The sequence below is a fragment of the Raphanus sativus genome, chromosome 3 (assembly GCF_000801105.2).
Source record: "Raphanus sativus cultivar WK10039 chromosome 3, ASM80110v3, whole genome shotgun sequence".
In the NCBI taxonomy this organism is placed as follows: domain Eukaryota; kingdom Viridiplantae; phylum Streptophyta; class Magnoliopsida; order Brassicales; family Brassicaceae; genus Raphanus; species Raphanus sativus.
Genome location: NC_079513.1, coordinates 22,421,972 through 22,448,267, shown reverse-complemented (window position 1 = coordinate 22,448,267; position 26,296 = coordinate 22,421,972). Strand labels below are relative to the sequence as shown.

Genomic DNA, 26,296 nt, shown 5'->3' with positions numbered 1-26,296 from the left:
TCTTGTGCTCCCATTCAACAGCTTCCTGAAGTCAATAACCAATCAGAATTTATAGTATAGTTGTGAACTTATGGAAATGATTTATGACTGGTCATAATTACCATCTGGAAAAAAATCAAACTAAAAGAGACCTAAATAATTAAACTAGACCGAAACTTTATAAATATCTGAAAGATTTCTATATTTTTCATATCTGAAATACATAAAAAATAAATTATATTTGTAAACACAGTTAATAATTCAATTAAAATATCCAAAAATATTTGAAAAACCAACAATTTGAATTACACAAAACTTATTCAGAAATATCTAAAACAATTCAAAATTAACCTATATTTTATTTGAGTTATCTGAAACTTGAACCGAAATAGAATCAAACAGAATCTAGATTGTTTTTGGAAATTAACTGGTTCATATTTGACTCGATTCACTACTTAAACCGATCTAAACCAAATTTCCAGTTAAATGGTCCTAATACACTCTCTTATCCGAACTATCCAGTAACAAAAAACAAACAAATAACACAGCACCTGCATAGGTAACGCATCCATATCAGCTCTTAGCGCAACGAACGGCGCTTCTCCCGTGCCGATGTAACCAACAACGCCGGTGATAGCGACTGGATACCTGTACTTAACTCCCATCAGGTCTAGCTCCGACCTGATGAGTTTACTTGTCTCGAACTCCTCGAAGCCCAGCTCCGGATGCTCGTGGAGTTTCCTTCTGATTCTCACCATCCAATCGAAAACCTCCGGACTTTTGGCGAGCTCGAGGAACTTCGTCGGCGTTCGAGACGCATCACCGGTGATCCGTGAAGATTCAGATGAAACGTGGAGTAGAAGGAGAAGATGGAAAGTCAGAGTGAAGAGCAAAAAGTTGTTGATAGCCATGGGAGAAACAAGCCGAGAAGTTTCTGAATGTTGATTGACTGATGAAGATGAGAGAGTACGACGAGACTGTGACGAAGTCGTGATATTATTTACATATAAAAAATGTTTGTTATTGATTGGACTAATTAGAATATTGGGTTGTTGTGCTATCGACAATAAAGAAAAAAAAACAGTGGTTGGAGACTTTTGTAGGGATTATATATGTGTATTAACATTGAACAATGATTTTATAGTTCAATACAATTAGAGTTTTTCACTCTAGTCGACGTTAAAGTAAAGTTATATTGGTGCAAAATCAGAAAATGATAAAAAAAAAATCTTAACATGTGACCAAAACAAAGAAAAGATTGTTTCATTTATTCATAAATCACAATCATATGATATGTGGAGTGTGAAAAAGTTACAAAACAACACATATAAAAGAAGAGAACAAAGATGTGTTTCACAAACTCTTACAATTATTTCACTTCCGGCATAATTTTTCAGAAACCCCTGAATATGTATATGATGCCTGAAAGTTCTCTAACCAAAGCTTCTTTTTTTTTTTAACTTTCACTTAGTTATCTCTTTAGTCACCGGAGGTATATCAACAACTCCGTTACATATTTCACCGTCAGTAGGAGGCGCCTTCTCTTTCTTGGCCTCAGATATATCCTTAGGGCCCAAGAAACTTGGTTGATTAGTAGAAGACAACAGCCTTGCCCACATTCTATCCGTAATCACCACTTTGTTCTGTTTCTCTGTTATCCTCTGCATACAAAAACATAAAGATCAATCAAGGCCATCCAACGAGACCAGTGTCTGTCAAGCTTACTCATATTGATTACAACTTACGTAGAAAGGGATGTATGTTTGTCTTCCATGGACAAGACCACTAGTGTAGCCAGTGTAACCAGCCATTGCACCATGAACCGCACTCTGAGCAAGAAGTGTACAGTATACATTGTCTGCCGCATTGCTTGGAATCGCCCTGATCATGTATGTAGGATCTAAAAGCCAGAAACAAGAACTGCCATTAAAATAAACCTAAATACAAGTAGATGAAAAATAAGAAAAAAGGGTAATGATCTTTGTTACCAATATATTTGAGGTTCATAACCATCTTGATCTTCTTGAAATGATCCTGTAAAAATACTATTGATGAGTTTTCATTGTCATGAGATAAGAGAAGGTTTTTGAGTCTTTTTTTTTTGTTTTGTTCACCTTGATGCTCTGTGATAGCCACAAGCCGACATCTTTGAGAAGCTTGTTACCAGACGCGTCCTCAAGAGTGTTAGACTCCATGCTTTTGGACATCATTTCTTGTCCTGCTCCTTCAGCAAGAACAATCACCATGTGACCATGCTCCTTGAGCCGTTTCTCTATGTACTCAAAGAGTCCACCTTCTCCTTCAAGGTAAAATGGTGACTCCGGAATCAAGCAGCAATCAACATCTCTGCTTGCTAATGTAGCATACATCGCTATAAAACCTGTAAGTAATTCATCAAATAGTATATAATCATTAACATCTCTAAAGGTGCTTTAACTGTAATAATGTTCAAAGCAATACACACAAGAAGAGATAAAAAAAACTTACCACTGTGACGACCCATAAGCTTAACAAAACCGATACCATTCTCATTACTCTCAGCTTCAACATGTGCTGCGTTGATAGCTCGTTGAGCTTCCTCCACAGCAGTGTCAAACCCAAAAGATCTATCTATTACTGGTATATCGTTATCGATCGTCTTGGGTATTCCAACCACAGCAACTTTAAGTCCACGTCTCCTAATCTCCTACATGGTTTAATTATACACAAATCTATTCATGTTGATTTGTTAAAGCTTACAAATTAATATATATTCCGATGATTGTTACCTCATATATTTTTGAAGCTCCTCTCTGTGTTCCGTCTCCACCAATAATGTAAACCTGGTTGATTCCTCGATCTTGGATGCTATCAACAATCTTTGTGGTATCATGTCCACCTCGTGAGGTACCGATGATTGTTCCTCCGCGTTTATGGATATCGTTCACGACTTTAGAGTTCAAAGGGATCGTGTTCTTGGCATAGAATCCCTTGTATCCACCCTGTTACATATGAGAATCCATTAGGACAATTAGTTGCAAAAACTCAAACTCATGTAGACGAAGAGATCATAAATATTATGTTTTTCACAAAGCTTGCTTACATCGATTCCAAGGATTCTCTTTACTCCATACATGTATGATAAGCTGCTCACGAGTTCTCTAATCACGGTATTGAGACCGGGACAGAGACCTCCACATGTAACAATGCAAGCATGGACTTCATCTGACTCGAAGTAAACCTTTTGGCGTGGACCAGCGCGTCTGAAATGGATTCCTCTTGGACCATCTTTGTGGACTATAATCTGAATAACAAGAACAAAAATAGAACATTATGACATAATAAATCATCTAAATACCATTTTTCAAGCAGGGTAAAGAAGGATTTTGCTTGATGAATTTACCTTCTCAGGTACAGTATCTTCTGTATCAACAAAGTATTGCCTGACAAACAAACAAAAAAAATCAAAACACAAAACTATGAACCCTTTATGCAGTGAAAATCACTGGAGGTCATTAGCTCAGCTGGACTTGATTTATGGTCATTGTGTTAAAGGGTCTCCGGTTCGAGTGAACATTGGGACGAAACTAATATTATATGTTGTGGTTTCGGTCCTGAACCCATGAAATTCAAGAAATACTTACTGGATAGGTGAAAAATACTTACTTAACCACTGAGTAAGCTGGATTGTCTTTTAATGGATTTTGATAAGTCTGCAAATAACATATATACCGTGAAAGCATATCAAAACTACAGAGCCCAAAGCAAAAGACTCATCCATTGTTAAGAGACGATATTAGATACGATCTCTTTGTGAAGATTGGAGAATATTCCTTTTTAACTTTACAAATCAATAAAACAACAACCAGAGATCAAAGTGCAACGTACAGGAAGGTCAGGAAGATAATCGATGAGATGCGGAACGTCTTGTAGTATATAACCACCAGAACCGTTGACGATCTTCGGACTAGACATAATCAGAAGATGTAAGAGTGTGTGAGAGACGAAGAACTTTTCTCGCTTTTTTTAGACGGGTAATCTGATCACACAGGTGGTTGGCCTCAAATAAAACTTTTAAACATGAGTGTGTTATATGCAGTTGGGTACAGGATTCTCGTGTATATATATAAAATGCAGGAAAAGAAGAACTTTCAAAGGAAAAGATTATTCACAGTTCAGTTTCAAACAAAAAAAAAAGATTATTCACAGTATTCTAGAACAGTTTAAATTTTCCATCTATGGACATAGTTGACTTGGGGGCTTGTAAAATAAGTAATTTAAGTTAACTATTTGTAAAATAGTATTTTATCCTCTCTTTTTTTTTTTGGAACACTAAAATAGTATTTTATTCATTCGTTTCAAATAGTGCCGTTTAACATCTTATGGAATTTAAAGAAAAAATATTCAATATTTTTAAAAGTTACTATTTAAAGAAACATTGTTTTTTGATAAAAGTATAAAATATAATTTTTTGATAAAACTATAAAATATTTCTTTCAATCTAATTTTCTTTATAGTTAAAATTTTATTTTAAAATAAATAAAATTAGTGTTTTTAACAATTAAAAATAAGAGGTTGCGTCTTGACCGGTTCCACCTTTTGTATTTTCTACTAAAGCATGTCTGTTTCAACGTTGAAGGGATATTCCGACGATAAAGAAGCATAATCTCTTAATTAAAAAAAAGAAGACAAATCAGTTTTTATGTGCCGACTATCTCTGTTCTCTGATTGGTAAAATATCAGAGGACTGGAGTAAAATGGTGAAACCAAAAAGCAAATGCAAAGTTATATGGACCCACTTTAATGAGCGATATATTTCCATCTTCTATTAGTTGAGAAAAGAGTTGCGCCAGAAAAAAACTAAAACACATGATAACAAAAAAAAAATTTACTCTACATATAGTGGGTCCAGCGTAAATGGTTTTACTCCGTTTTGCGCTGATATGTTTACCAATCAAACACTTTTTTTTTTGAAAGCTGGTTAAACTATCTCTGTTTTACGTTTGTATATTTGTTTAGGATAGTTTTCTCGAATCTTTGTGCCTTATTTTTTTGGGATGTCATCATGTCATGTATCAGGCAACTATTGCTGCTTACAAAGAGATAATCTGATTTTAAAATTTGTAGAATCCAAAAAGAGTTGACGAAAGCCTATAAAGTTCATAATTCTATTGCTTACTCGTTTTAAATAAATTAAATATCAATTGTATATAATTAATTTAAATAAAGTAAACTATACTCGTGAAACCGTATGAATCATCGAGTTTTCTGGAATCGACTATTCTGTGGTCAACTGAAAATAATGAAATTTCCCACCGAACCAGAATAAAAACTACTAGTAGAAAATGTGTATTGTTTCTTTTGAGCCATTATTTCTGTTTTTTTTCTATGTACGATTTCTAATATTATTTTTTAGTTTTCATTAAAATAAAATATTTTTATAATTGCCATTTCAACTTTTTGTCTAACTGTTTCATTTATTTTAAAATAAAGTCGTATAATTTTATTTATTTGTTAAGACTTATGATTTAACTAAATAAAGAGAAATATTTCTTCCAAAATAATTTAGTACACTATTTTCTTAATAAATTTTGAAATAAACAAAAAGAAATAAAATATAAAAGTACAAAATTATAAAACTTTGATTTTATTGGATATTTTAAACCAAATTAATGACTTTTACTAATACCACTCCATAACAAATAATGGGAATGATTGGTAGAGGCTTTCTATTTTTTACTCTAAGATTTAGGTTTTAGATTTTTATCTTTGGCTTTAGTTTATTTTGATGTAGAGAATTTTTAGAGCACTGCATAAAATCTCTAGAGAAAGTGCTGTCTAAATTTAATATATTTTCTTTTATAATGTTTTGGCTTTCGATTTAATTTTGAAAATAAAAATATGATTGATTTTACAAAAGACAGTAGAAATTAAAATTGCTCTCCACAGTTCTTACAGCCTCTACCGATCGCCTCCAAAATATCTCACCCTTTAAGCTGACTGATTTTCCAGGATTTCTTTCAAATGTGCCTTCCCACAAGTCCTTTTTTAAAGTATCCAAGTTTATGTTACTATGAAATCATTTCAGCTTTCTTTTTCATTTTTTGTGAAATGGTAGTAGTATGAAGATGGAAAGATATTTTAAGAAAAGGTTAAACCTGTATATAGTGTTTTGTTATTCATCAAACAAATCTTTACTTTTTTTTTTTTAAATATTCATTAAACAAATCTTTCCATTTTCCTTAAAATTGATTTGAGTTTTATGTTTATTATTATTTTTCTCTCTCTTAAGTTTTTTTAAATCATTTACCAACAGTATCACATACTCAATCTGTTTAAAAAATATATTTATTTGAGAATTTTTACACATATTAATAAAATATTTTTAATTTTTAGTTGTAAATATATTATTTTTGGTGTTTAACTGTTACCTAATAGAAACTTAACACACACAATTAATTTTATTAAAATTTATAATTTAATATTATAATTTAATAAAAATGTATCGAAAATGTAAAGACTGTATTTCTTAAAAGCAAACTTAAAAAAATGTATTTTTTTTTGTAACAGACGGTAGACATTAGTAAAACTTAAAATACAATAATCTTTTTTCTACACACGACAATTTGATAGTCATACTGACACGTGTCGTCCATGCACGTCTATTTGCGTAAAATGCCACTACTACCCCCACACACACACACAAAACACTTGTAGTTTCAACGCTATCTCTACCAAACATTCTGATTAACCACAGACAGAACAGAAGAAGCGGAGCCAGAAGATGTCGTGGCAGACATACGTCGACGATCACTTGATGTGCGATCTCGGGGACGAACAGCGCCTCACCGCCGCCGCAATTATCGGCCATGACGGTAGCGTCTGGGCTCAGAGCGCAAATTTCCCTCAGGTTTAGGGTTTTTGTTTCTTCAGCCCACCGCTGATGTCTACTGAGTTTCCATAGAGTTCGTATATGAATAGATTGAATCATTTTAGTTCAGATCACAAAGTTCAAAGCTTTACAAGCAGAAAGTTGTGACTTTGGACATGAACATGTTTTTTTTTTTTTTAATGTGGTTGAGTTTGGTCTCCTGATTCTCACAAAGCTTCTCATGTGTATAACTATTGCTGTTGTGTTTTTAGTTGAAGCCTGAGGAAATCGAAGGCATCAACAAAGACTTCGCAGAGCCTGGAACACTTGCCCCGACGGGATTGTTCATCAATGGCGCAAAGTACATGGTAATCCAAGGAGAGCCAAATGCTGTCATTCGAGGAAAGAAGGTTGGTTAACTTGACTGATGATCTCGATAAACCTTTTTTCTTTTCTTTTGTTGTTTTTTATGGAACCAATGTAAGTTTTTTTCTTTTTGCTAATATTATAGGGAGCTGGTGGTGTTACCATAAAGAAGACCACCATGGCTTTAGTCTTTGGTATCTATGAGGAACCGGTGACTCCTGGACAGTGCAATATGGTTGTGGAGAGGCTCGGTGACTACTTGATTGAATCAGGGCTCTGATCCCCCCAAAGTGATGCTGTATTCTTGTCCATCATGTTCTCTTCTAGTTGTGTCGTGTGAGGGAAAAAAACTATTTATATATATATATATGGAATGTGATGATTGATCATTTAAAATATCAGACTGCCTATTAGTGATTGGTTGTGTTGTTCTTAAACTATATATGGTATTATCAAATTCTTAAACTGCAGATTGAAAGTTTTGTTGAATTGCAATGAAGATTGATTCGATCGCATGAACATAGATAGACACATGTGACTGCATTTACAAGTTTTCAGACAGAATGTCATGTATATGCATTTGTCATAACTTGTAACAACATTGAATCAGATCAAAGTCAAACTAAGACTGTTGACTTGAGATCTTGCAGAAGCCAAAACTGAAGACTTTTTGTTTACTTACTAGGATATTTAGTTGACCTTTAACACACAGCTCCTCCAAAGCTACAAGCGACATCAGTTAGCTCTGTTCTGAACTTCTAATGAAAATAGCTATTGAACACAAACGAAGCATGAGAAACCCAAAGCATCCGGTTGGAAACAAGGCCGACTCGGTTGTGCAATCAACGTTTCCAAGACCACAAGCCCAATCCAAACCACCTCTCAGATCTCTCCGAAGCTATAGAAGAAGCAATGCACCACCAGCTACTAAAGCTCATCAACTTGAGCATCGAACATGTTCTTGTAAAGCAAATTGGTGTTCGGGTCAATCACTTCAGAGGAAGACTCAAACAGAACATAGTCCAAAGACATGTTGCTCGGAGAGCCGGTATAATAATTTGGATTAGATTATAGAATTCGGTTCTTTCAACTTTTCTTTTCGCTCCCCATTTTTTGTGCATTCTCAAAAACTACCCTATTAAGCATTGAAAATACAACATGAAACATCAATAAGGTCACAAGGTTTCTTGGGGATAAAGAAAGTACTAGTACGATAAAAACCTAACAAGGAAACTACAACACTCATTAAACAAACAAAAATAGAACTCATTGATGAGTGATGGATGAAGGGTGTGGTGATGGTGCTGAACCGATGATGAAAGATTCAACCACGTGTGACTGTGATCTTGATTGAGTGAACTTTTTTCCTGATGTGAAGCATCTCACAGTGGACAGTATCATGCTCTTTAAGCCTGTTCCTTCTACAAATCTTGTTCCATCCTTTGAAGAAAATCCTATCATCAGTCCATTTTCCTCTAACCCCATGCATGATCCCTTCTCCATCAATGTACTTGATGCGGTCACAAAATTTAAGCTTATGTTTTCTCACCACATTTGCAGGAATCAACTGCATTACACACAAAACCCCAACAAAACATGTATATACCAGCCATATTAAGAGAAGGAAAAAGACAGTAAAACAGATCTTTAAGTTACCAGCTCATAGATCCTGCTCTTGAGGGTGGTAGTAAAGCATGGATTAGACTCAACCTCCAAATTCGAAAACCCTTCAACAACTGCGACAAAAAAAAAACATGTTTAAGCAACAAGTTTGTGTGTTAGTTAGTTAGTAAGTACTACTATGAAATATCCAACCTTCAGCATTAGATACAGTGTCAACACTCTGGCTGGCTTCATCATCTTCACCAGCATCGAATGAAGGATCATCATCATCACCTTCTCCTTCTTCTTCTTCTTCTTTTTTGTCAGAATCAACATCAGAGAGGTTGACTGTCTCCACAGCAGCTCTTATCTCTTTACATCCGGAAAGACCAAAGACACTGACTTCAAAAGTGTGGGAACCGTCGTAGACAAAGGTCAAGAACTCTCCGTCCTTAAGCTCATGGTCCTCTGCAAACTTGGACCACCCAGAAGTGAAATACGCACGGTCACGTATTTTCTTGAAGCTCACGGTCCAAACACCACCTCCAATGCCTTGGAGCTTAGCTGTTTGTGGCAGTGGGTCTTCAAGATGCTCACTGAAAGACTTTGGAATCGCCTGATAATTATCATACATACAACAAAGCATATACATCAGAAAACTCATACTAAAATCAAAAAACTTAAAACGTATGAAGAAGAGAGACAAAGGAACAAATCAAGAATCTTTTGATCACATTTCATCCTAAGTAACTAAAGATTCTTTGCTCCTAAACCATAACTCTCCCAAACATAATACTTTCTACTTGTTACATGGAAGAAGGAAAAATTGAAAGAGAGAAGAAGAGATATGTACCATCGATTCAGAAGCGGTTTGTGAGAGGAAGACCTTGGAGAAACGGGGAAGAACATCATCTTCCTCCTCACTTCCAGACATGGAGAGAGGTCTGTTGTAAGAGAGATTCTTTTCAAATGGGTTGGAGAGAGAGAGATGAGTCAAGAACAACGGGACTTATATAGACCAAGTTTGAGTCAAAGGAGTCAAAAAGCTTTGAGAAGAAAACAGAGTTGTACATCTTTGTTTGATCACACTCTGTGTATCCACACTGACACAGGAAATGCATGTCTGAGAACTTAAAAACTTTAGAGAGAAAGATATAAAATAATGAAAAGTTGAACAGCCAAGTTAAGAAGAGACTGTAAATACAGCATTATCAGCATTTGTAGTCCACTCGATCCTCTGTTATATTCATTCTTTTATATAGTCTATTTATATAAACTCGTTTTAAGTAAGACGTATGTAGAGATGGCAATTGGGCTCTCCCGTCCCGTCCCGTCTCGAACCGCTGCGGGTTCGTCTTCTGCCGGTACACAGCGGGCCTGTCCCGCGCGGGATGCGGTCCTCAATATAGCTGTCCAATCCCGTACCGCATTTATAGCAAGCCTTCGCGGGCCATCCCGCGGGATTGTTCACCATAGTTCCATCACCTCACCACAGAACACAAACAAAGACAATACAAGAAGAAGGCATATCAGATATGGAACACAAGTTATTTTAGTTGAAAAAGGTAGCAAAATCATATTAAACAAACTCGATACACTACTGCTCACAAGACAATTCTCCTTACTGAGTTCCCTTGGAATGTAAAAAAAAAAAGCAAAATAAAACTAACTGATAAGAAGAGTATACAAACCATGATAGTCCGAACGTCTAGAAGGTGCACGGCTCCCACTGTAGCTGCTGCTGTCTACGACCACCATGTGCAATCTCAACCTACACATCACACCAAAGCATCTTCATCATAAGAATCACACAAAGGCAACACCTTCCTCATAAGAAATGGGATGATCTTAACTAACCCGTAGACTAGTCGACACCCATCAAAGTCATACCCATCCCGTCCATAAATAGCATGAGGATCTTCAAACTGCATCAATAACATACTCTTTAGTCACAAGAAGATAGAATAGATCCTTTTAGCTCCTATGGGAATCACAATTCACAAATACCTTTACAAATGCATAGCCGGGAGGTCTCGGTGGAATCTTCAAATCAATGTCCACAATGGGTCCATACTACAGGGAATATACAATTTTATTATTGAGAGTACGTACGTTCAGATCCTAATTGAGTTCGAGAAGAAAAAACAAAACAAAAAGACAAAAAAAGAACCTTAACGATGATGATCGGAAGAGGCAACGACTTAACGATGATGATCTGGAGGAGGCAAGTTCCCAACGTTACGATTCCATTGGCTGCTGCTACTCATCTGAGACCAGTCACACACAGTACATATAAACAAATTAGGAATTTCAACAGACAAAATATTTAGAAAATATATCTGAAACTTACATTTGCTTTGCTTGCAGGGAGAGAGACACACACACACGAAGAGGAGGAACTTCCAATGCAAAAAAGTCTTGTCTTAATTTAAGAACTTAACACAAACTATAGATCGCTAAGAAAGCCTAGAGTATAAAAAAATTTATAGATCGAATGTTGTTGGTCTTATTACATTAACAACCTGAAAAAAAAATATAAAGTTAGAGCAGAGATTGAAGTCCAAAAAAATAGAATTTTTTGTCTGAAATACATAACTCTGTACATGCATGTCTTATCTGTGAAGTTTAGAAGCTCATGAGGAAGGAATGGAACGGATAGAAGACATATCGAAGAAGAATAGAAGATGAATCGACTTAGTTGGAGGCTTCTCGGTTTAGCTCCTTCGCTGCAGGTCTAAGACGATGTGGTGACCAGAAGCATTGTCGGACATCGAACGGCCATCGTCGGAGCTCTGTTTCTTCCCACAGTGTTAATCTTCATCGTCGGTGGCACCAAACCCGAGATGCTCCTTCGCCTTTCACTCTTTCACTCTCTCTCTCTTTTTTTTCTCAGGTGACGGAAAGCAAATGAAGAATCGAGATGCGGGATCCCATTTGTCCCGCGGTCAATTCTGGGCTTTTCCCGCTATGAACCCGGACCCAAACAAACCCATCCCGCAAGGCCCGGTATTTTGCGGGTCATGAAATCCCCGTCCCATACCCGCTCCGCACCAAACCCTTATGGACCGCGCCCGCGGTCCAGTACCCAGTTTGCCATCTCTAGACGTATGTTTCTTGAAGCACAACTGATAATATTATTGCTGTTGTTTGCTTCTTTTATCGGCTTGTTAAGGATTTTAGTGTTACATAAACTTGCAGAAGAAATTACTATAGCCCTGTTCGTTTGGTTGCCGCCGGTTTCAGCGTCGGCGTCGGCGTCGGCGTCGGCGTCGGCGTCAGCGGCTGCGTCAAACTCGTTTATCTGATGTTCGTTTCATAGACGCTGACGCTGACGCCGACGCTGACGCCAACACTGATTGTTGTTCGTTTCGAAGACGCAGGAAATTGACGCAGCCGCATGACGCAGACGCATGATGCTGTTTTGGGTTGTTCGTTTGATTGACGCTGCGACTATTTTCATTTATTCATATTTTATTTTTAAAAAATTGTAAAATTGTATTTTAAATAAATAAAATGTAGTTTAAATATATTTACATCCATAAGAATATTATTTTCAATTGGTAATAAATTTTTGGTCAAATATAAAAATATAAAAATATTTGATGTCATAAATCATAAGCTAAATAAAAATAAAAATAATACATCAAAATATTTTATAATTATAATCAATCATATTAAAAAAATTATATTGAAGTAAATATGATAAAATTATATATTTTATTTTTATAAATATAAGATATTTATGTTTATATGACAGATATGTTAAACATTATGAGATTATATAAATAAAATAAAATATTTATGCTTAAAATATAATATAATGACAGAACGGTTTAATATTAGGAAACTATATAAATGTTAGTTGGTTGTTATGATGATATTTATGCTTAAAATAAAATATGCTTAGACCATCTCTACCATATTCACTTGTGATGTTTTCACACAAAGCTTGGATGATGTATTAAAATTGCTACAACATGGTCAACATAAGATATATTGTCAACATCATTTTAGTAAATATGAAACAAGAAGACAGAGCCTCACTTATCATAACAAAAGTAGAGAAACCGGAGAGAGGGGTTTGACTTCAAAGTTACTTTTCATATACAGACTAAGAAAATGTAAGAGAGCATTGATTAAAAAAAAAAAAAAACGTAAGAGAGTGATGTACAAAAACGAGCTCTGGCTCAATCAAAATGAAAACTACTTCCAACGATCATGTTCATGTGACTGAAGCTATGATTCTTAGCCGAGCAGGCTCTTGACTCTGTTCTTAGCAAGTGCCTCCTCGTCCAGTTCCAAATCTTCGGGAACAGCACTTCCCCATGCGTCTATTTTCTTCTCTTCAACCTTCTTTGGGCTCTCTGTTCACCAAGACACCATTCATTGTTTTGTTAGCACAAGCATACAAACGACATTACAAAAAGATATGCAGAAATGTGTGTGAGCTTGAGACGAGAGAGCCTGCAAAAAACAAATGCAATGAGGTCAGTATTAGTACATGTCTGAAGAACAAACATAAACAAACGAGAACAAACAGAAATAAGCAAAGCCAAAGGCTGTGAAACGTATAAACATCAGACTGATTGGCTATAAGCAACCTTAACATAACCTCTAATGTGCAAAAATACTGCATCAGTCTAAACCTCAAACAGTTGCAGATACTCAACGAAACTATAGACCATAGTAATCACAAGAAACATATTAACATGAGTGAAAGATCAGAAACAATAAGCAAGCTTAACATGAGTGGAAGAACAAGGACATACAGACACATGATGCATGAGAGAAACCATTAAGCTCAAGAACATGATCATAAATACAGAACCAAACGCATGAACCTAGAGCAAAGACAACACAAGACAAAGCAATTAAAAAGTGAAAAGCTGAAACTGAAGCTACGATCCTATATTAAAACTGAAGCTGAAATTGAAGCTACTATGAACAGAGAACAGAGATCATCTCGGCTACACTATCAGTATCAGTATACAAAACGATTACAACCAATGCTTTAGAACAGAGACAGATACCTCAAAGAGAGAGAGCTCGAGTGGTTTGCGTCGGAGAAGAGAGAGAGCTCGCGTCCGAGATCGAGAGAGAGAGTTCGGGAGATGGGTTTTCGTCGGGAGATCGAGAGAGAGAACTGCGCCGGAGAAGAGATAGAGAGCACTGCGTTTACGCCGGAGATCGAAAGAGGGAGCTGGGTTCGAGATCGAGAGAGAGTTGGAGAAGAAAGCTGTCTGCGTCAATGGAGGTGAGTCTGCGTCAATAGGTTTAGATATTTTTGTAATTAGGAAATCAAGTTAGGGGTAAAACGGTAAATAGGTAAAGTAGACGCAGAAAAAATGACGCGGCCGCTGGTTTTTTCGGCGTCTTGACGCTGGACGCTGCGTCTAGACGCAGACGCCGACGCCGGTACCTGCGTCGATGAAACGAACAAGCTTTGTGCGAAAATCATTGCCGCAGACGCAGACGCCGGACCTGCGGCAACCAAACGAACATCACTTATAGAATGTAACCGTGCTTAGACTAATGGGTCGAATAAGGGCCCATTTAAATCTTACTTGGCCCGTCTTATTTCTGGGTAATTATATAATAATTAATTTTCCCGGTCTCACGCGTTCAAAATAATGTCCGTTACCACGAAGAATCAAATCGTCTTCTTCTCTCCATTTCTCACTTTCTCTTTCTAGAAAACTGCTTATTTACAATCCCTAGAGAGAGAGAGAGAGAGAGAGAGAGAGAGAGAGAGAGAGAGAGAGAGAGAGAGATGGCGCCGATGAAGCTGAAATCAAACTTGAAGCAGCTTAAGCTCTCCGTCCCAGCTCAACAAACCCCAATCTCTTCCTTCTTGTAAGTTCTCCCTAAACTACGATTAGAAATCGCCACTTCTGATTTTTGCTACAAAGAAATTATCATCAAAATTTGCATCCATAGTATGTTGTTGGATCCTGATTTGTGATTTGAATCATTTTCTGGAAATTGATCGAATTATATTGAAATCTCAAAAAGAAGAACTCTTAATCGTATAGCTACTGTGTGGACAACTTATATGGGTTAACTGGTGAATGCGTAACAGGACTGCAAGTGGAACGTTTCACGATGGAGATTTTCTACTGAACCAGAAGGGGCTGAGGCTGGTGGTGCCATATGAGAAGCAATCAACGGTAAAAACTTCACCTTACCTGAAACCCTTTGATTACATTGCTCTAGAGAATAAGGCAATTACGTGTATTGTAGCCATCTGATAGAAAGGAGCTTGATTTCGAAATCACCGCTGAAGACTTGGAGACTGTGAAAGTCATCGGAAAAGGAAGCGGCGGAGTTGTTCAGTTAGTTCGACATAAATGGGCTGGCAAACTCTTTGCTATGAAGGTATGCTTCAAGAGTTTATGAAAAGTTGCTATTTATATGACTTAGGGGGAAGCAGGAAAGTTATGCTCTGTTCTGTAATGAGTTCAAGAGCATTTGGGGGGTTTGGTTTGAGTTTGTTCACTTTTTTTTTTGATGAATCACAGGTTATACAGATGAACATACAAGAAGAAATCCGGAAGCAAATTGTCCAGGAGCTCAAAATAAACCAAGCTTCTTCTCAGTGTCCACATGTTGTTGTCTGCTACCACTCTTTCTATCACAACGGAGCCTTTTCCCTTGTGCTCCAGTACATGGACCGTGGTTCTCTTGCGGATGTCATACGACAATTCAACACTATTCTCGAGCCTTACCTTGCTGTTGTCTGTAAACAGGTCCCACCAAATGATTCAAAGCCATTCTAATGATTTTATATCACTCTTTTACTTATTTCCACCCCCACCCTTCTTGTAAACAGGTTTTGCAAGGACTTGTGTACCTGCACAACGAAAGACATGTCATACACAGAGACATTAAACCATCAAACCTTCTTGTGAACCATAAAGGAGAAGTGAAAATCTCTGATTTTGGTGTCAGTGCAAGTCTTGCTAGCTCCATGGGACAGAGGGACACATTTGTTGGAACTTACAACTATATGTCGGTACGAAAACATTCCAAAATCACTACATCTGGAAGTATAAATTTCTTATATGCCATTGAGTAGTAGATCTTGTTTTTTTAAGATACATAACCATGTCTCCTTTTTTTTTTACTTACATAGCCTGAGAGGATCAGTGGAAGCGCATATGACTACAGCAGCGACATCTGGAGTTTGGGCATGTCAGTGTTAGAATGTGCAATAGGAAGATTCCCTTATTTGGAATCCGAAGATCAGCAGAACCCGCCTAGCTTTTATGAGCTTTTGGCAGCAATCGTAGAGAATCCACCACCAACTGCTCCTTCTGATCAATTCTCACCTGAGTTCTGCTCCTTTGTATCAGCCTGGTAAGTGGTTTACTCATTATATGCTGTCATATACTTTGCATTGAAACAGAGAAAGAAAGAGTTTAAATTAATGGTTCTTTTTTTACATTACAAACAGCATACAGAAAAATCCTGCAGCAAGAGCATCATCCTTGGACCTCTTGGTAAGTAATTCTTACTCCCCCCCCCCCCCTCTCTTTTTCTCTCTTGGTAACAACCTTCAGGATCTTTGATGAAAACATGCGATTTTTTTGTTTGTTAATGTTCACAGAGTCATCCATTCATAAAAAAGTTTGAGGACAAGGATATTGATCTCGGCATACTTGTCGGCACTTTGGAACCACCTGTTAACTACCTTAGATAAGTAAGTCCTCTTCTTTTCTTCTGCATTTTGGTGTATGATATGATATGATACGATGGCATGATGTATAATGTGTTTCTAAAGTTTACGGTTACTTGATGATCAAATTGAATGAGATTTTATTATTCATTGCCTTCTTCTTTTGATATGAAATATACATCTTTTGGTCGAGTATGTGAAAAAATAGACTTATCCCCCACCCAAATCATGACATTTCATAAAGAGACGAGTCATTTTCTTGAAATGCAGAGAGGGTATCTTATATGTAGATTAACATGTAAGCAGAAAATGCTCTGTTTTCCACAATATAAAGATCTGGAGATTCGGAAAAGAAAAAACCCAGAAACACCAAAAATAAAGTCAGAGACAAGTAAGAAGAACCCTAAGAACCTCATGTGCCTTCTTGAGACACATACTAGATCACATAAAAGAGTTCAGTCAAACAATAACTGACATGTCTGTGAAACTCTGTGCAGTTTCTTCAACTTTTTGAGCATGCGGTGATGTTTGTTTCTACATCTTGTTGAGAATGTCACCATCTTTAGACTAGTAGCGTTTGCTAGCATGTAGTCAGCCACATTCCTCTCTTGCTCTGTGCCTTCATATTGTCTCCACTCCATGATCTCTAGATGCGTTGATAAACATTCCGGAACAGTTCTAGGTTTGTTCCAGTGAATCATCGGATCATTGTAATGGGCACGATGTTGCTGAGAAGAAGAAACATTACATTGTGGTTACCTTGATACCATTCTTATAACATACTAGGTAAAAAAAAACATACTAGTAAAAAAATAACATACTACATACCGACTTAAGCTTGAGATGTTTGAGTCTTGTAGAGTCGTTGAGTATACAAACAAGTAGATTGGCCCATCCAGCAGAACATGTACATAGCTCTAGATGTTCAAGATAAGGGAAGGTAGTGCCCCTAGGATATGGAGGAGTCTGCAATTGAAATATGCAATAGTTTACTATATTGAAATAATAAGACATACTAGGAGAATCTTGTGTTCTTGACATTATTTGAGTAACAAAGTTTTTTCTTACCTCTGAAGAGAGAGAACATAGAGATAGATGACGGATTGAGGTAAAAGATCCTATGAACTTTTCAGACTGGCTACAAATAACCTGGACATTAGCCTCGGTCACCTTTGTCATATGTTCAAACTCCAGAAAGTTACTGAATGTATCTTTAAAGTTTATTTTCTCCAAAGAAGGAGCATTTATCACAAACCCACGATCCTTCTTAACGCAGGCACGTTTCCCTTTCGAGTTATCGATAGATAAGCTCTTCAAAGAAGGTGCATCGATGTCGAATATCATCACATTGTCATCTATGGTTTTGTTTATAACCAAATTTTCAAGAACCGGGCACCTTCGTATAAGGTCTTCAAATGATTCGTCCCCCCAAAATTTAGCCGATATAAGGTGCAGACTCTTTAGTGATGGCAAATAAAACCAAGGTTGAACATTTTCGAAGATCAGACTGTCGTCTTTGGTCTGGTCTACAAGCAAATATTCAAGAAGCGGGCAGATTGGTAAGAAAAGTGCAAGGGATTCGTAATTCGGGAACTTGACCGACAAAAGGTGCAGAGTTTTGAGCAGTGGAAAGCGAAACCAAGGCAGATACATCTTGATACTTAGTTCACTGAGCGTCAACGTTTGTAGTGTTCTGCAACTCAGAGTACACTCCTTAGTAGTATCCTCACTGTCGGATACTTCTGTTTGTTTCACAACCAAATCTTCAAGAAGAGGGCATATCTGTAAAAGAGTTGCAACTGATTCGCCACCCGAGAACGTAACAGATAAAAGGTGCATAGTTTTGAGTGATGGCAAGCAAAACAAAGGTGGAACAGAACCGATGATTAGGTCACGGAGTATCAATGTTTTTAGTGTTCTGCAAATGTGAGGCACATAATTATTGAATATTCGGCAGGTTCGCTTCACAACCAAATCTTCAAGAACAGGACAGATTCTTAAGAGACTTGCAACAGATCCGTCCTCCTCCGAGAAATAAGTCGAAAGAAGGTGCAAACTTTTGAGAGAGGAAAAAAGAAAACAAGGAGGAAAAGTATCTACCACCACATCCCATACAACCAAATATTCAAGATGCGGACACGATTGCAAAAGACTTGCAAGAGACACGTCACCTGAGAACTGGACCGAGAAAAGGTGCAGACTTTTGAGAGACAAACGAAGGCAAGAAGGAACAACCTTGATCCTAACTTCATGGAGTACCAATGACTTTAGGGTTACGCAAGTACTCAAGCAACTCGGCAGTTCTAGGGGTTTTCCAAACGTCTGGATCCTCAGCTTTCTCACAGACCGCTTAACCGCAAGTTTAACCCAAATATTGATGTCTGAAGCTGAATAGTCCTGGTTAAGTATGAGATGCAACCTCTCTAGAATTTGATCATTGTTAAACAACAACGATCCGTAAACAAAATTCATAAATGTCACAAAACTCGCATATGATTCATCATCATCATCAAACATGACATCCGGCACTAGTTTCCATGGACCCTCCATTCGTAATTTTCTTAAGAGATGTGTTGCAGTGCTCTCTCTATAAAGCGGAAGCAGCGAGAATATCTTCAAGATCAAATCATCTGGCAACTCACAGATGCTCGGTTCCTCCATCTTTTTTTGTTTGATGGAGTTTCGCTCTCCGTTTGGAAAACCCTAACTTCTGTCTCTAATTATACTGAAGGGAAAACTTGGGGCACAAGCGAAGAAGAAATTAACTAAGAATCCTAGTCAAATTATGTTTCGCTATTAAAAATAAATTATTTATAACGTATGAAGGGAAAAATATTGTCGAAATGCAGTAAAGGTTAATTTCCTAAATCTTAATTTGACGTGGAAAAATCATTATTTGTCTTTTTCTTTTATTTTTCTTCCAATTATTTAAAGGGTGTAATTCATTAATATCTTTTTTGAAAGGCTATCTAAAATCATTTTATAGTTTTTTCTCTTTCTTTGCTTTGCCTTTTATTTTTTTTTTAAACCTAAAAGGAAATTTAAAAAATAAGTACGGAGGATCCATATATATGCGTGAGTCAGAATTATTTTACATTCCTAAACTTTCAATTTGCAATCTGAATATTCAAGTATCAGAGTTTTTACTTTGAATTTTGTTATTGTGTATTCGTTAAGGGTGGGCGTTTGGGTATCCATTCGGGTTTTGGTTCGGGTCTATTCGAGTTTCGAGTTTTCAGGATCAAATATTTCAATCCTATTCGGGTATTTCTAAATCTCGGTTCGGGTTCGGAGTCGGATTACCCATTTAAATTATTTTTGAAATTTTAAAACTCATTATATACTTTAAACTTCACATAATCTATAAAGAAAATAATATATTACATATAAATTTGAATAACATATATCAAAATATCAAAACTTAACATATAAATTGGTTTGATTTGAATATTTGGATAGAGAATCAATAAATATTTTATGTATTTTTGGTGTTTTGAGTATACTTTAAATATCTAGACATGAACTTTTGACTATTTGTATATGTTTTCAATTATTTTGGATAATTTAAAAGTATTATATATATATATATATTAAATGATTTTTAATGTATGTTAAAATCTAGAAATAGTCAAAATATATAGGTATATTAATATAGTTCGGATATATTCGAGTACCCGAAATATTTCGGTTCAGATCAGGTTCGGTTTCGGTTCTTTAAATACCAAAAATTTGAACCCATTCGGATATTTAATTAATTTCGGTTCGGATTTAATACTATTTTTTCGAATCGGATTCGGTTCGGTTCTTCGGATTCAGTTTTTTTTCCCATCTTTAGTATTCATAATGTAAAAATCTCGATGATTGATATGATCATTGATAATTGATATCTTTGAGGTTTAATGATAGATTCACTAGAGTTTTTTTTTGAGATTCACACTAGAGTTTTTAGATGATAAATTTTAATACTTCAAGAAATTTAGATTAATGATAGAAAGCCTCAATTTAAAAATAAATTTATATTAATAAAATGTTATTATGTTCAAGTACAATATCTCAAACATTTATTAGACTCTTTTCAAAATCGAAATTATCTCTTATTTATCTTTCTCTATAGTTTAGTTTGGTGCAGTGTTTTGAAACCCGATCCGAAACCTACGGTTGAACCGGTAAATTTTGTAATCTGAGATAAATTTGGTTTGGATTTTCTGAAAAACCCAAAATTTAAAAATCCGTAAAAACCCACCAAAACCCGAAATCCGGTACCGGTTGAACCAATAGATAAATTTTTGAAATTTTTTTATTATGTGTTTAGATTTTATTTTATCTTTTAAATTTCCAATTAAAAAGTTTAGTTTTTTTAGTTTTTTTTTTGCTGTCTCTCTCTTCTTCTCCTGACCTTTACTGATTTTGTATTTCTTTTTTCTTCTTCTTTTTTGCTTTTTGATTATTTTATTTATTATAAATATGTGGTACTAGATTTTACGTGTTCTAAATCCTGTGTATATTATTTTGTTGAAGTTTTACAATTTAGATTAAACTTTCTGATTTTTAATCATACATAATACCAATTACACTATTTAATTTGTGACTTTTAAATTTTGATAAAGATTTCACTATGCCACGAGAAGAAAATGAAGTGAACTATGATAGAGAAAATCAAAATTAGTTGATGTGATTTAGTTGTTAGTTTATTTTTGTTATTGACCATTTATTACAATGATATTTTATTTTTGGTTTGTTTTGGATTTGAAGTCTAATTTATTATTCACATTAGATATAAATATTTATGAATTTTATTCTTGACTTTTTTAGATATCATAACTCTTAACTAGTTACAAATATTTTTTTAATAGTCTAAACTTTTTGTTGAGTAACAAATAGTCTAAACTATTTTTTGGTATTTTTTATATCAAATGAAAATAAAATATAAAAAGTAAAAGAATTTTCTAAAGTTTTTTAAACATAAAAGGTATACATATCCAAACTATTATTTTTTGTTTTAAACAGTATTTAGAAAATATTAAATTTAGTTTTTATTTTCATAACTAATATATTATTATATAATAAAATTAATTTATATATTAATCTGTAGTTTATCTGCGGTCGATTTGATGTTTAAGTGGCCCAGTAAATCGTCTAGTTCAGTATCTGGATGGGTTTTAAGAAAAAATCACTGGAAAATTCAACTAATGCCGATATCCTTAAATTTTGAAAAATCAGCATTGCAATAAAAATGTATTATTTGTTTTGGCGATTTAGCGTATATATCAATAGACATAAAATATAATTTATTTTGAGGATATATCTAAGTTATTTTTCTATTTCTAATAGTTTCGGTCCAATTGACAGAATCAAGAAAATTAATTTTAAAAAGGGTAACGATAGGGGTGACTAGGACATGATTCGGATATGTTTTAAAAGAATGGGTCTTATCCTCTTGCCTAGTAACAGCTATCATGGGAAATTGAACACTCCTAAACAAATCTTCTAAACCGTATATCAATAGTTGTAAATGTTTTTTCTGTTTCAAAATATAAATAGTTTAATATAATTTAATATTTATTAGATACTGTAATAACTAATTAAATTATACAGATATTTTATAATAAAACAATATTTGTAAAGTAACAAATTTTATAATATTAATGTTTTACTTAAACTACTTGCATTTTGAAACAAAGAAAGCATTATATAGTTACAAACCAACTTTATTTTATTGTTTATATCTAGTATATAAATTATAAAGGATTCTATAACTATTTTATGATCATCTTTCACATTACAAAGAACCAATATTTGGTATTTTTTAGTTACAAAAAAAAATATTTGGTATTTGAAATGATTGTACTGATATAAAATGAATATTACCTCATAAATGACAAATTAAAGAATAAAGTGCGTTACAATAAAATAAAATAAAAGAACACAAAAGTGGGATATGAAAGTGACGGCCCATAGAATGAGAACCGCATATAAGAAACACAATAATAGCAATTAACATATGTGACAGATTATAGATAACGATCATAACAAGAAAAAAAAGGAAAAACAAATATTTGGAAATAGATGTGAAAATTAAATAAAAGGGTCAACGTTATCCACGGCTTGCACGTAAGTAATGCCCACACATATATTTATCCTTTTTCTTTTTCTTTTAAATTTTAAATATAACTGGAACCTCTTCACATGATCCCTATATATAAACGTAGACGTTTATCCGTAAACAGAACTCATGTTTCTGTGTTCTGTCTTTTTTTCCTGTTTCAAGAATCCTTATTATTATTTTGAGTTTGATCTTCATTTCAAAGATGACTCTTCATTTCAATCTGAATCTGAAGCAAATGGGCAACATGATCTATGAAGACTCAAGGAGGACCGAAGTAGAAGAAAACATTGTGGAAGGAGTTTCAAGATCGATGTTAGCAACTGAAACATTCTCCGAGGAAGATTCATCATCTTGTTCATTATCTTCCATGTGTTCTTCATCTTATTTAACAGAGGATAATGATGATGATGCTTCTTCGTCTTCTTCAAATGGACCTCTTGAAGATCTCTCTGACCTCATGTCACACCTTCCAATCAAGTAAGAAAACATTCTTTGATCATATTATTTCTTTTAACATTTTGGGGTTTTAATACCTAATGATGAATGAATATAAAGATTTTTCAGCTCAAGATCTTTGTTTCTAACAAAAGTTGTTTACTATTTTTGCAGGAGAGGATTGTCAAAGTTTTATGAAGGAAAATCTCAATCATTCACATCACTAGCAAATGCTAAAAGTCTTGAAGATCTTGTGAAGAGAGGTTTTAAAAATAGAAACTATGGAGCAAGAAGAAAGGCGAAGAGCACTGGAGGAATAATAGATCAAAGCTACAAAAGGGTTTATTGCCCTAAAGCTACAATCTCCAAGAAAGCCACAAGAACACCTTCTGTCCTCTCTTGTCTAGCCAGAAGATGATGTTAGATATCAGAGAAACATTAGTCTTTCAAAAGTTTTTTTTAACCCTTTTTACGATACAAAAAAAAAATCAGTTTCACAGTAACATAATCCCCCAAAACATCACCTTAATCTTAAGTCTTTTTTTTTTTTGATAAAAGTTAATCTTAAGTCTTTTTAAGTCTTTAAGAGATTTCAGTGTCTTTACCTGTGTAAGAAGAGTTAAAACTAGACTTGTTTATACACTTTTTGGCCTTTTTATTGTGTAGTTAGTTGTACGTATCAAAGCTTTAGTGATTCCTATAATTGGTGGAAGCATTTCCACATAACTATGGCTTCCCATAGGAAGAGACGGCTTGTCAACTAGGAAATCAACTAGCCATTGTTACCGCTCACAATCAGGACAGTTTTACTGCGAGCCTTGACCTCATCTAGGATATCAACTAAACAGACATCTTGTGAATCCCAAGTTCTTTATGGTCTGTGATCTGGTCCACAGACGAAAACCAAAAACAACTCGCTTTAGGATAGGTCTTTGTGATTTTCTTGAAGCCAACCGGCTCTTCTTTATGGCTAGATTGAGAGCAAAATCACAGCTTGAGGTTAAAATTAAAGACAATAAAATTTACATAAAACTTACTTTGAACACCAAATCAAAGTGCAGTTGTTTCCTAGAACCCGCGAACATAGATAATCCACTCAGCATTCTCTTCCTTAAGTAGATACCTTGACAAGCAAGATTTCATCATCAGCTGACAATTCATCAAACAACATGCAAAATGCTCAGGATGAATAAAAGCTTGAAAGATAAACCCACCAGAGAGCAAAAAGATCTGCCTCCAAGAAGAAAAACTTGAGCATCCACTATCTCCTTTAACCAACTTATACTTCTCAACTTTCCAATAACTTGAGAGATAGTAAGGATTGTAAAAAGCCTTTTCCCTTGTCAAAGACATTGTTATGTTATATATAATAACCCATCCTGCAGTAAGGATTGTAAAACGTGCAATAGTCACATCACCGCTTTGTGTATAGAGAAAACGGCGTCGTTTCGTACCTACCGGCGGATCTGAGAACTTGGTTGGGAATTTGGAGACTTGAAACATTTCTTAAAGAACTTTAGTAAAAAAAAAAATTCCAAAATTTGGGAACCTATACCTATGTAAAATATTTCCAAAATTTTTGGTGGTCAAGACCAATGTTTCACTTGTCTATGCCCAAATCCGGCCATGTTCGTACCTGTAGACGGACCACAGGTTTCTGACTTTCTTTGCCATCTTCAAGTAAGGATCCGAAGTTCCGAACTAAATCTAACTTGTGTCTCTTTGTAAAATGCATGTTAGATCACATCTCAAGTTAGACGTCATGTTGTTTCTCAATGCATATGGGTAAGAGGTCATGTTGGGCTTATTCTCCTTCAAGGCCTACATCCTTCCCCATTAAACCCATCATTTACATATGTACTCATCTTTCAAATCTTTTTTTTTTTGCTTTGAAAGAGGAAGATACAAGAGTTTCATTCCTTTCCAAGACAAAAATAAATAAAAACAAGGAAACACTGAGATTTCTCGGTTTCTGTTTGCATCATATCTGCCTTTTAAGATTTTAACTAAATAAATTAAATAAGGGAAATATGGAATCATAACCATTGTAGGAATTAAACCAAGTATATACACATAACAAAAGAAGGGCTATGATATTTATATAATAATTGCCATATTGTCCTTGACATGCATTTTTCTGATTTTTTCATTTTTTTTTTATTTTTTACTCTTCTCACAAACATGTTTTCTCTTTCTATTTTTAATTGCTTTTAATTTCTGTTAAAGCAACTATTGAACTTTGTAGTTAACATGATAAAAACATAAATTTTCTTTTACATATAGTATGTTTTGAAAATTTCAAAACAAACATATATTTTGTAAATTTTATATCATATTCTATAATCACGATTGTAAATTTATACTACTTTACACACATGTATAGTATAGTCAGAAACATAGCATAGTACAATCTCTTTTTTCCTCTGCATCCTTCCCTCCCTTCCACTATTTTTCTCTCTCCCTCCTCTACCACCATTGTCCCGCCATTTTCTCCTTCTCTGCATGTTTCTTTGTCTATTTCCTCTCTTCCTCCCTCCCTCATTTACCACCATAGCCACCACCACTTATTCCCATGTTCCTTTGTTTATTCCATCCCTCCCTTCCTTCTTTCTCTCTATCTCCTTCCTCTACTATAGCCACCATCACTTTCTCATTCTCCTCTACTCCATTCCTCACCACTTTCTCTTTCTCTCTCTCTCCCTCTCCCTCCCTCTATTCGACATCTCCATCATCTTTTATCTATTCGGTATCCCATTTTCTTCTATCTATTTGACATCTTCCCTCTCTCTCCCTTCCATCCGTTTTTTTCTCTTTCTCTTTCCATCGTGTAAACTTCTCTAATTTTCTTCATAATCCCTATCTCATATCATGCGTCATATGTTCTATACTATTTTAAATTACAGTATAGTACAATACATTTCTTTTTCTCTTATTTTGCAATTTATATCTCTCTCTCTGTCTCATGATTCTTATTACTCAATACTTGATCAGTTACACTGTTTTGTTCTCCAACACCGTCACCACTCATCATTTTTCTCTAAGAAAATTTTAGAGATATTCATATATACAAAGTTTGTGAGTGTGTCGAGTATTCCATACCATAACATGTATAGCATAGTCACGTAATGGATAAGAGTTTGGGTTTAGGGTTTATGATTAGGGTTTGTTTAGGGTATACGGTTTGAGTATATGGTTTGGGTTTAGGGTATATGATTTGGGTTTAGGGTTTAGGGTATATGGTTTGGGTTTAGTGTTTGGGTTTAGGGTATATGGTTTGGGTTTA

At 35.0% G+C, this 26,296-nt stretch overlaps 6 protein-coding genes and 1 long non-coding RNA gene across 10 annotated transcripts; 3 read left to right on the top strand and 4 right to left on the bottom strand.

Moving 5' to 3' along the window:
• Nucleotides 1-1,225: 1,225 nt before the first annotated feature.
• Nucleotides 1,226-4,112, bottom strand: LOC108842775 (ATP-dependent 6-phosphofructokinase 7-like). The gene is made up of 10 exons (XM_057005709.1): nucleotides 3,847-4,112; nucleotides 3,625-3,671; nucleotides 3,362-3,401; nucleotides 3,062-3,262; nucleotides 2,748-2,960; nucleotides 2,467-2,665; nucleotides 2,094-2,359; nucleotides 1,968-2,013; nucleotides 1,725-1,879; nucleotides 1,226-1,640 (listed from the first exon to the last, which is right to left on the bottom strand). The coding sequence occupies exons 1-10, from the start codon at nucleotides 3,931-3,933 to the stop codon at nucleotides 1,443-1,445; spliced, it is 1,452 nt and encodes a 483-aa protein (XP_056861689.1). The 5' UTR covers nucleotides 3,934-4,112; the 3' UTR covers nucleotides 1,226-1,442.
• Nucleotides 4,113-6,680: 2,568 nt separating this feature from the next.
• LOC108846091 (profilin-5-like) lies at nucleotides 6,681-7,665 on the top strand. The gene is made up of 3 exons (XM_018619300.2): nucleotides 6,681-6,868; nucleotides 7,102-7,239; nucleotides 7,341-7,665. Exons 1-3 carry the CDS (start codon nucleotides 6,743-6,745, stop codon nucleotides 7,473-7,475), a joined length of 399 nt encoding a protein of 132 aa, XP_018474802.1. The 5' UTR covers nucleotides 6,681-6,742; the 3' UTR covers nucleotides 7,476-7,665.
• Nucleotides 7,666-8,315: 650 nt separating this feature from the next.
• On the bottom strand, nucleotides 8,316-11,908 carry LOC108846510 (B3 domain-containing protein REM20-like). Of its 4 annotated transcripts, none has more exons than XM_057005648.1 (9): nucleotides 11,148-11,908; nucleotides 10,968-11,064; nucleotides 10,805-10,870; nucleotides 10,655-10,722; nucleotides 10,489-10,568; nucleotides 9,651-10,282; nucleotides 9,011-9,413; nucleotides 8,852-8,931; nucleotides 8,316-8,762 (listed from the first exon to the last, which is right to left on the bottom strand). In XM_057005648.1, the coding sequence occupies exons 6-9, from the start codon at nucleotides 9,729-9,731 to the stop codon at nucleotides 8,520-8,522; spliced, it is 807 nt and encodes a 268-aa protein (XP_056861628.1). In that variant the 5' UTR covers nucleotides 9,732-10,282; nucleotides 10,489-10,568; nucleotides 10,655-10,722; nucleotides 10,805-10,870; nucleotides 10,968-11,064; nucleotides 11,148-11,908; the 3' UTR covers nucleotides 8,316-8,519. The 4 variants fall into 4 exon arrangements, with proteins under 4 accessions (XP_056861628.1, XP_056861626.1, XP_056861627.1 ...); XM_057005646.1 differs by having other exon boundaries at nucleotides 9,651-9,900; nucleotides 10,002-10,568; nucleotides 11,148-11,903; XM_057005647.1 differs by having other exon boundaries at nucleotides 9,651-10,568; nucleotides 11,148-11,319; nucleotides 11,401-11,903.
• An 883-nt stretch (nucleotides 11,909-12,791) lies between these two features.
• LOC130509699 (uncharacterized) lies at nucleotides 12,792-14,302 on the bottom strand. The gene is made up of 2 exons (XR_008943687.1): nucleotides 13,828-14,302; nucleotides 12,792-13,261 (listed from the first exon to the last, which is right to left on the bottom strand). It is a non-coding gene; the product is annotated as an uncharacterized LOC130509699 (long non-coding RNA).
• A 160-nt stretch (nucleotides 14,303-14,462) lies between these two features.
• Nucleotides 14,463-16,629, top strand: LOC108845509 (mitogen-activated protein kinase kinase 6). The gene is made up of 8 exons (XM_057006647.1): nucleotides 14,463-14,650; nucleotides 14,877-14,964; nucleotides 15,038-15,172; nucleotides 15,316-15,543; nucleotides 15,627-15,809; nucleotides 15,930-16,153; nucleotides 16,251-16,296; nucleotides 16,404-16,629. The coding sequence occupies exons 1-8, from the start codon at nucleotides 14,568-14,570 to the stop codon at nucleotides 16,494-16,496; spliced, it is 1,080 nt and encodes a 359-aa protein (XP_056862627.1). The 5' UTR covers nucleotides 14,463-14,567; the 3' UTR covers nucleotides 16,497-16,629.
• A 42-nt stretch (nucleotides 16,630-16,671) lies between these two features.
• On the bottom strand, nucleotides 16,672-19,289 carry LOC108846782 (putative FBD-associated F-box protein At5g56560). The gene is made up of 3 exons (XM_057006646.1): nucleotides 17,541-19,289; nucleotides 17,301-17,438; nucleotides 16,672-17,200 (listed from the first exon to the last, which is right to left on the bottom strand). The coding sequence occupies exons 1-3, from the start codon at nucleotides 19,131-19,133 to the stop codon at nucleotides 16,928-16,930; spliced, it is 2,004 nt and encodes a 667-aa protein (XP_056862626.1). The 5' UTR covers nucleotides 19,134-19,289; the 3' UTR covers nucleotides 16,672-16,927.
• Nucleotides 19,290-22,665: 3,376 nt separating this feature from the next.
• LOC108846058 (protein OXIDATIVE STRESS 3) lies at nucleotides 22,666-23,692 on the top strand. The gene is made up of 2 exons (XM_018619267.2): nucleotides 22,666-23,055; nucleotides 23,188-23,692. Exons 1-2 carry the CDS (start codon nucleotides 22,781-22,783, stop codon nucleotides 23,429-23,431), a joined length of 519 nt encoding a protein of 172 aa, XP_018474769.1. The 5' UTR covers nucleotides 22,666-22,780; the 3' UTR covers nucleotides 23,432-23,692.
• The last annotated feature ends 2,604 nt before the right edge of the window (nucleotides 23,693-26,296 follow it).

What these genes read in the sequence shown, in the direction of transcription:
- LOC108846091 (XM_018619300.2), top strand. Translation starts at nt 6,743, where the DNA reads ATGTCGTGGCAGACATACGTCGACGATCACTTGATGTGCGATCTCGGG. An exon ending in AGAGCGCAAATTTCCCTCAG is followed by an intron (nt 6,869 to 7,101) that starts GTTTAGGGTTTT and finishes TTGTGTTTTTAG; the next exon opens with TTGAAGCCTGAGGAAATCGA. An exon ending in CTGTCATTCGAGGAAAGAAG is followed by an intron (nt 7,240 to 7,340) that starts GTTGGTTAACTT and finishes CTAATATTATAG; the next exon opens with GGAGCTGGTGGTGTTACCAT.
- LOC108842775 (XM_057005709.1), bottom strand. Translation starts at nt 3,933, where the DNA reads ATGTCTAGTCCGAAGATCGTCAACGGTTCTGGTGGTTATATACTACAA. An exon ending in AAGATACTGTACCTGAGAAG is followed by an intron (nt 3,263 to 3,361) that starts GTAAATTCATCA and finishes CTTGTTATTCAG; the next exon opens with ATTATAGTCCACAAAGATGG. An exon ending in TATGAACCTCAAATATATTG is followed by an intron (nt 1,880 to 1,967) that starts GTAACAAAGATC and finishes TCTGGCTTTTAG; the next exon opens with ATCCTACATACATGATCAGG.
- LOC108846058 (XM_018619267.2), top strand. Translation starts at nt 22,781, where the DNA reads ATGACTCTTCATTTCAATCTGAATCTGAAGCAAATGGGCAACATGATC. An exon ending in ATGTCACACCTTCCAATCAA is followed by an intron (nt 23,056 to 23,187) that starts GTAAGAAAACAT and finishes CTATTTTTGCAG; the next exon opens with GAGAGGATTGTCAAAGTTTT.
- LOC108845509 (XM_057006647.1), top strand. Translation starts at nt 14,568, where the DNA reads ATGGCGCCGATGAAGCTGAAATCAAACTTGAAGCAGCTTAAGCTCTCC. An exon ending in GCAAACTCTTTGCTATGAAG is followed by an intron (nt 15,173 to 15,315) that starts GTATGCTTCAAG and finishes GATGAATCACAG; the next exon opens with GTTATACAGATGAACATACA. An exon ending in GAACTTACAACTATATGTCG is followed by an intron (nt 15,810 to 15,929) that starts GTACGAAAACAT and finishes TTACTTACATAG; the next exon opens with CCTGAGAGGATCAGTGGAAG.
- LOC108846782 (XM_057006646.1), bottom strand. Translation starts at nt 19,133, where the DNA reads ATGGAGGAACCGAGCATCTGTGAGTTGCCAGATGATTTGATCTTGAAG. An exon ending in TATGTTCTCTCTCTTCAGAG is followed by an intron (nt 17,439 to 17,540) that starts GTAAGAAAAAAC and finishes TTTCAATTGCAG; the next exon opens with ACTCCTCCATATCCTAGGGG. An exon ending in AACATCTCAAGCTTAAGTCG is followed by an intron (nt 17,201 to 17,300) that starts GTATGTAGTATG and finishes TCTTCTTCTCAG; the next exon opens with CAACATCGTGCCCATTACAA.
- LOC108846510 (XM_057005648.1), bottom strand. Translation starts at nt 9,731, where the DNA reads ATGTCTGGAAGTGAGGAGGAAGATGATGTTCTTCCCCGTTTCTCCAAG. An exon ending in CACTGTATCTAATGCTGAAG is followed by an intron (nt 8,932 to 9,010) that starts GTTGGATATTTC and finishes TTTTTGTCGCAG; the next exon opens with TTGTTGAAGGGTTTTCGAAT. An exon ending in AGAGCAGGATCTATGAGCTG is followed by an intron (nt 8,763 to 8,851) that starts GTAACTTAAAGA and finishes TGTGTAATGCAG; the next exon opens with TTGATTCCTGCAAATGTGGT.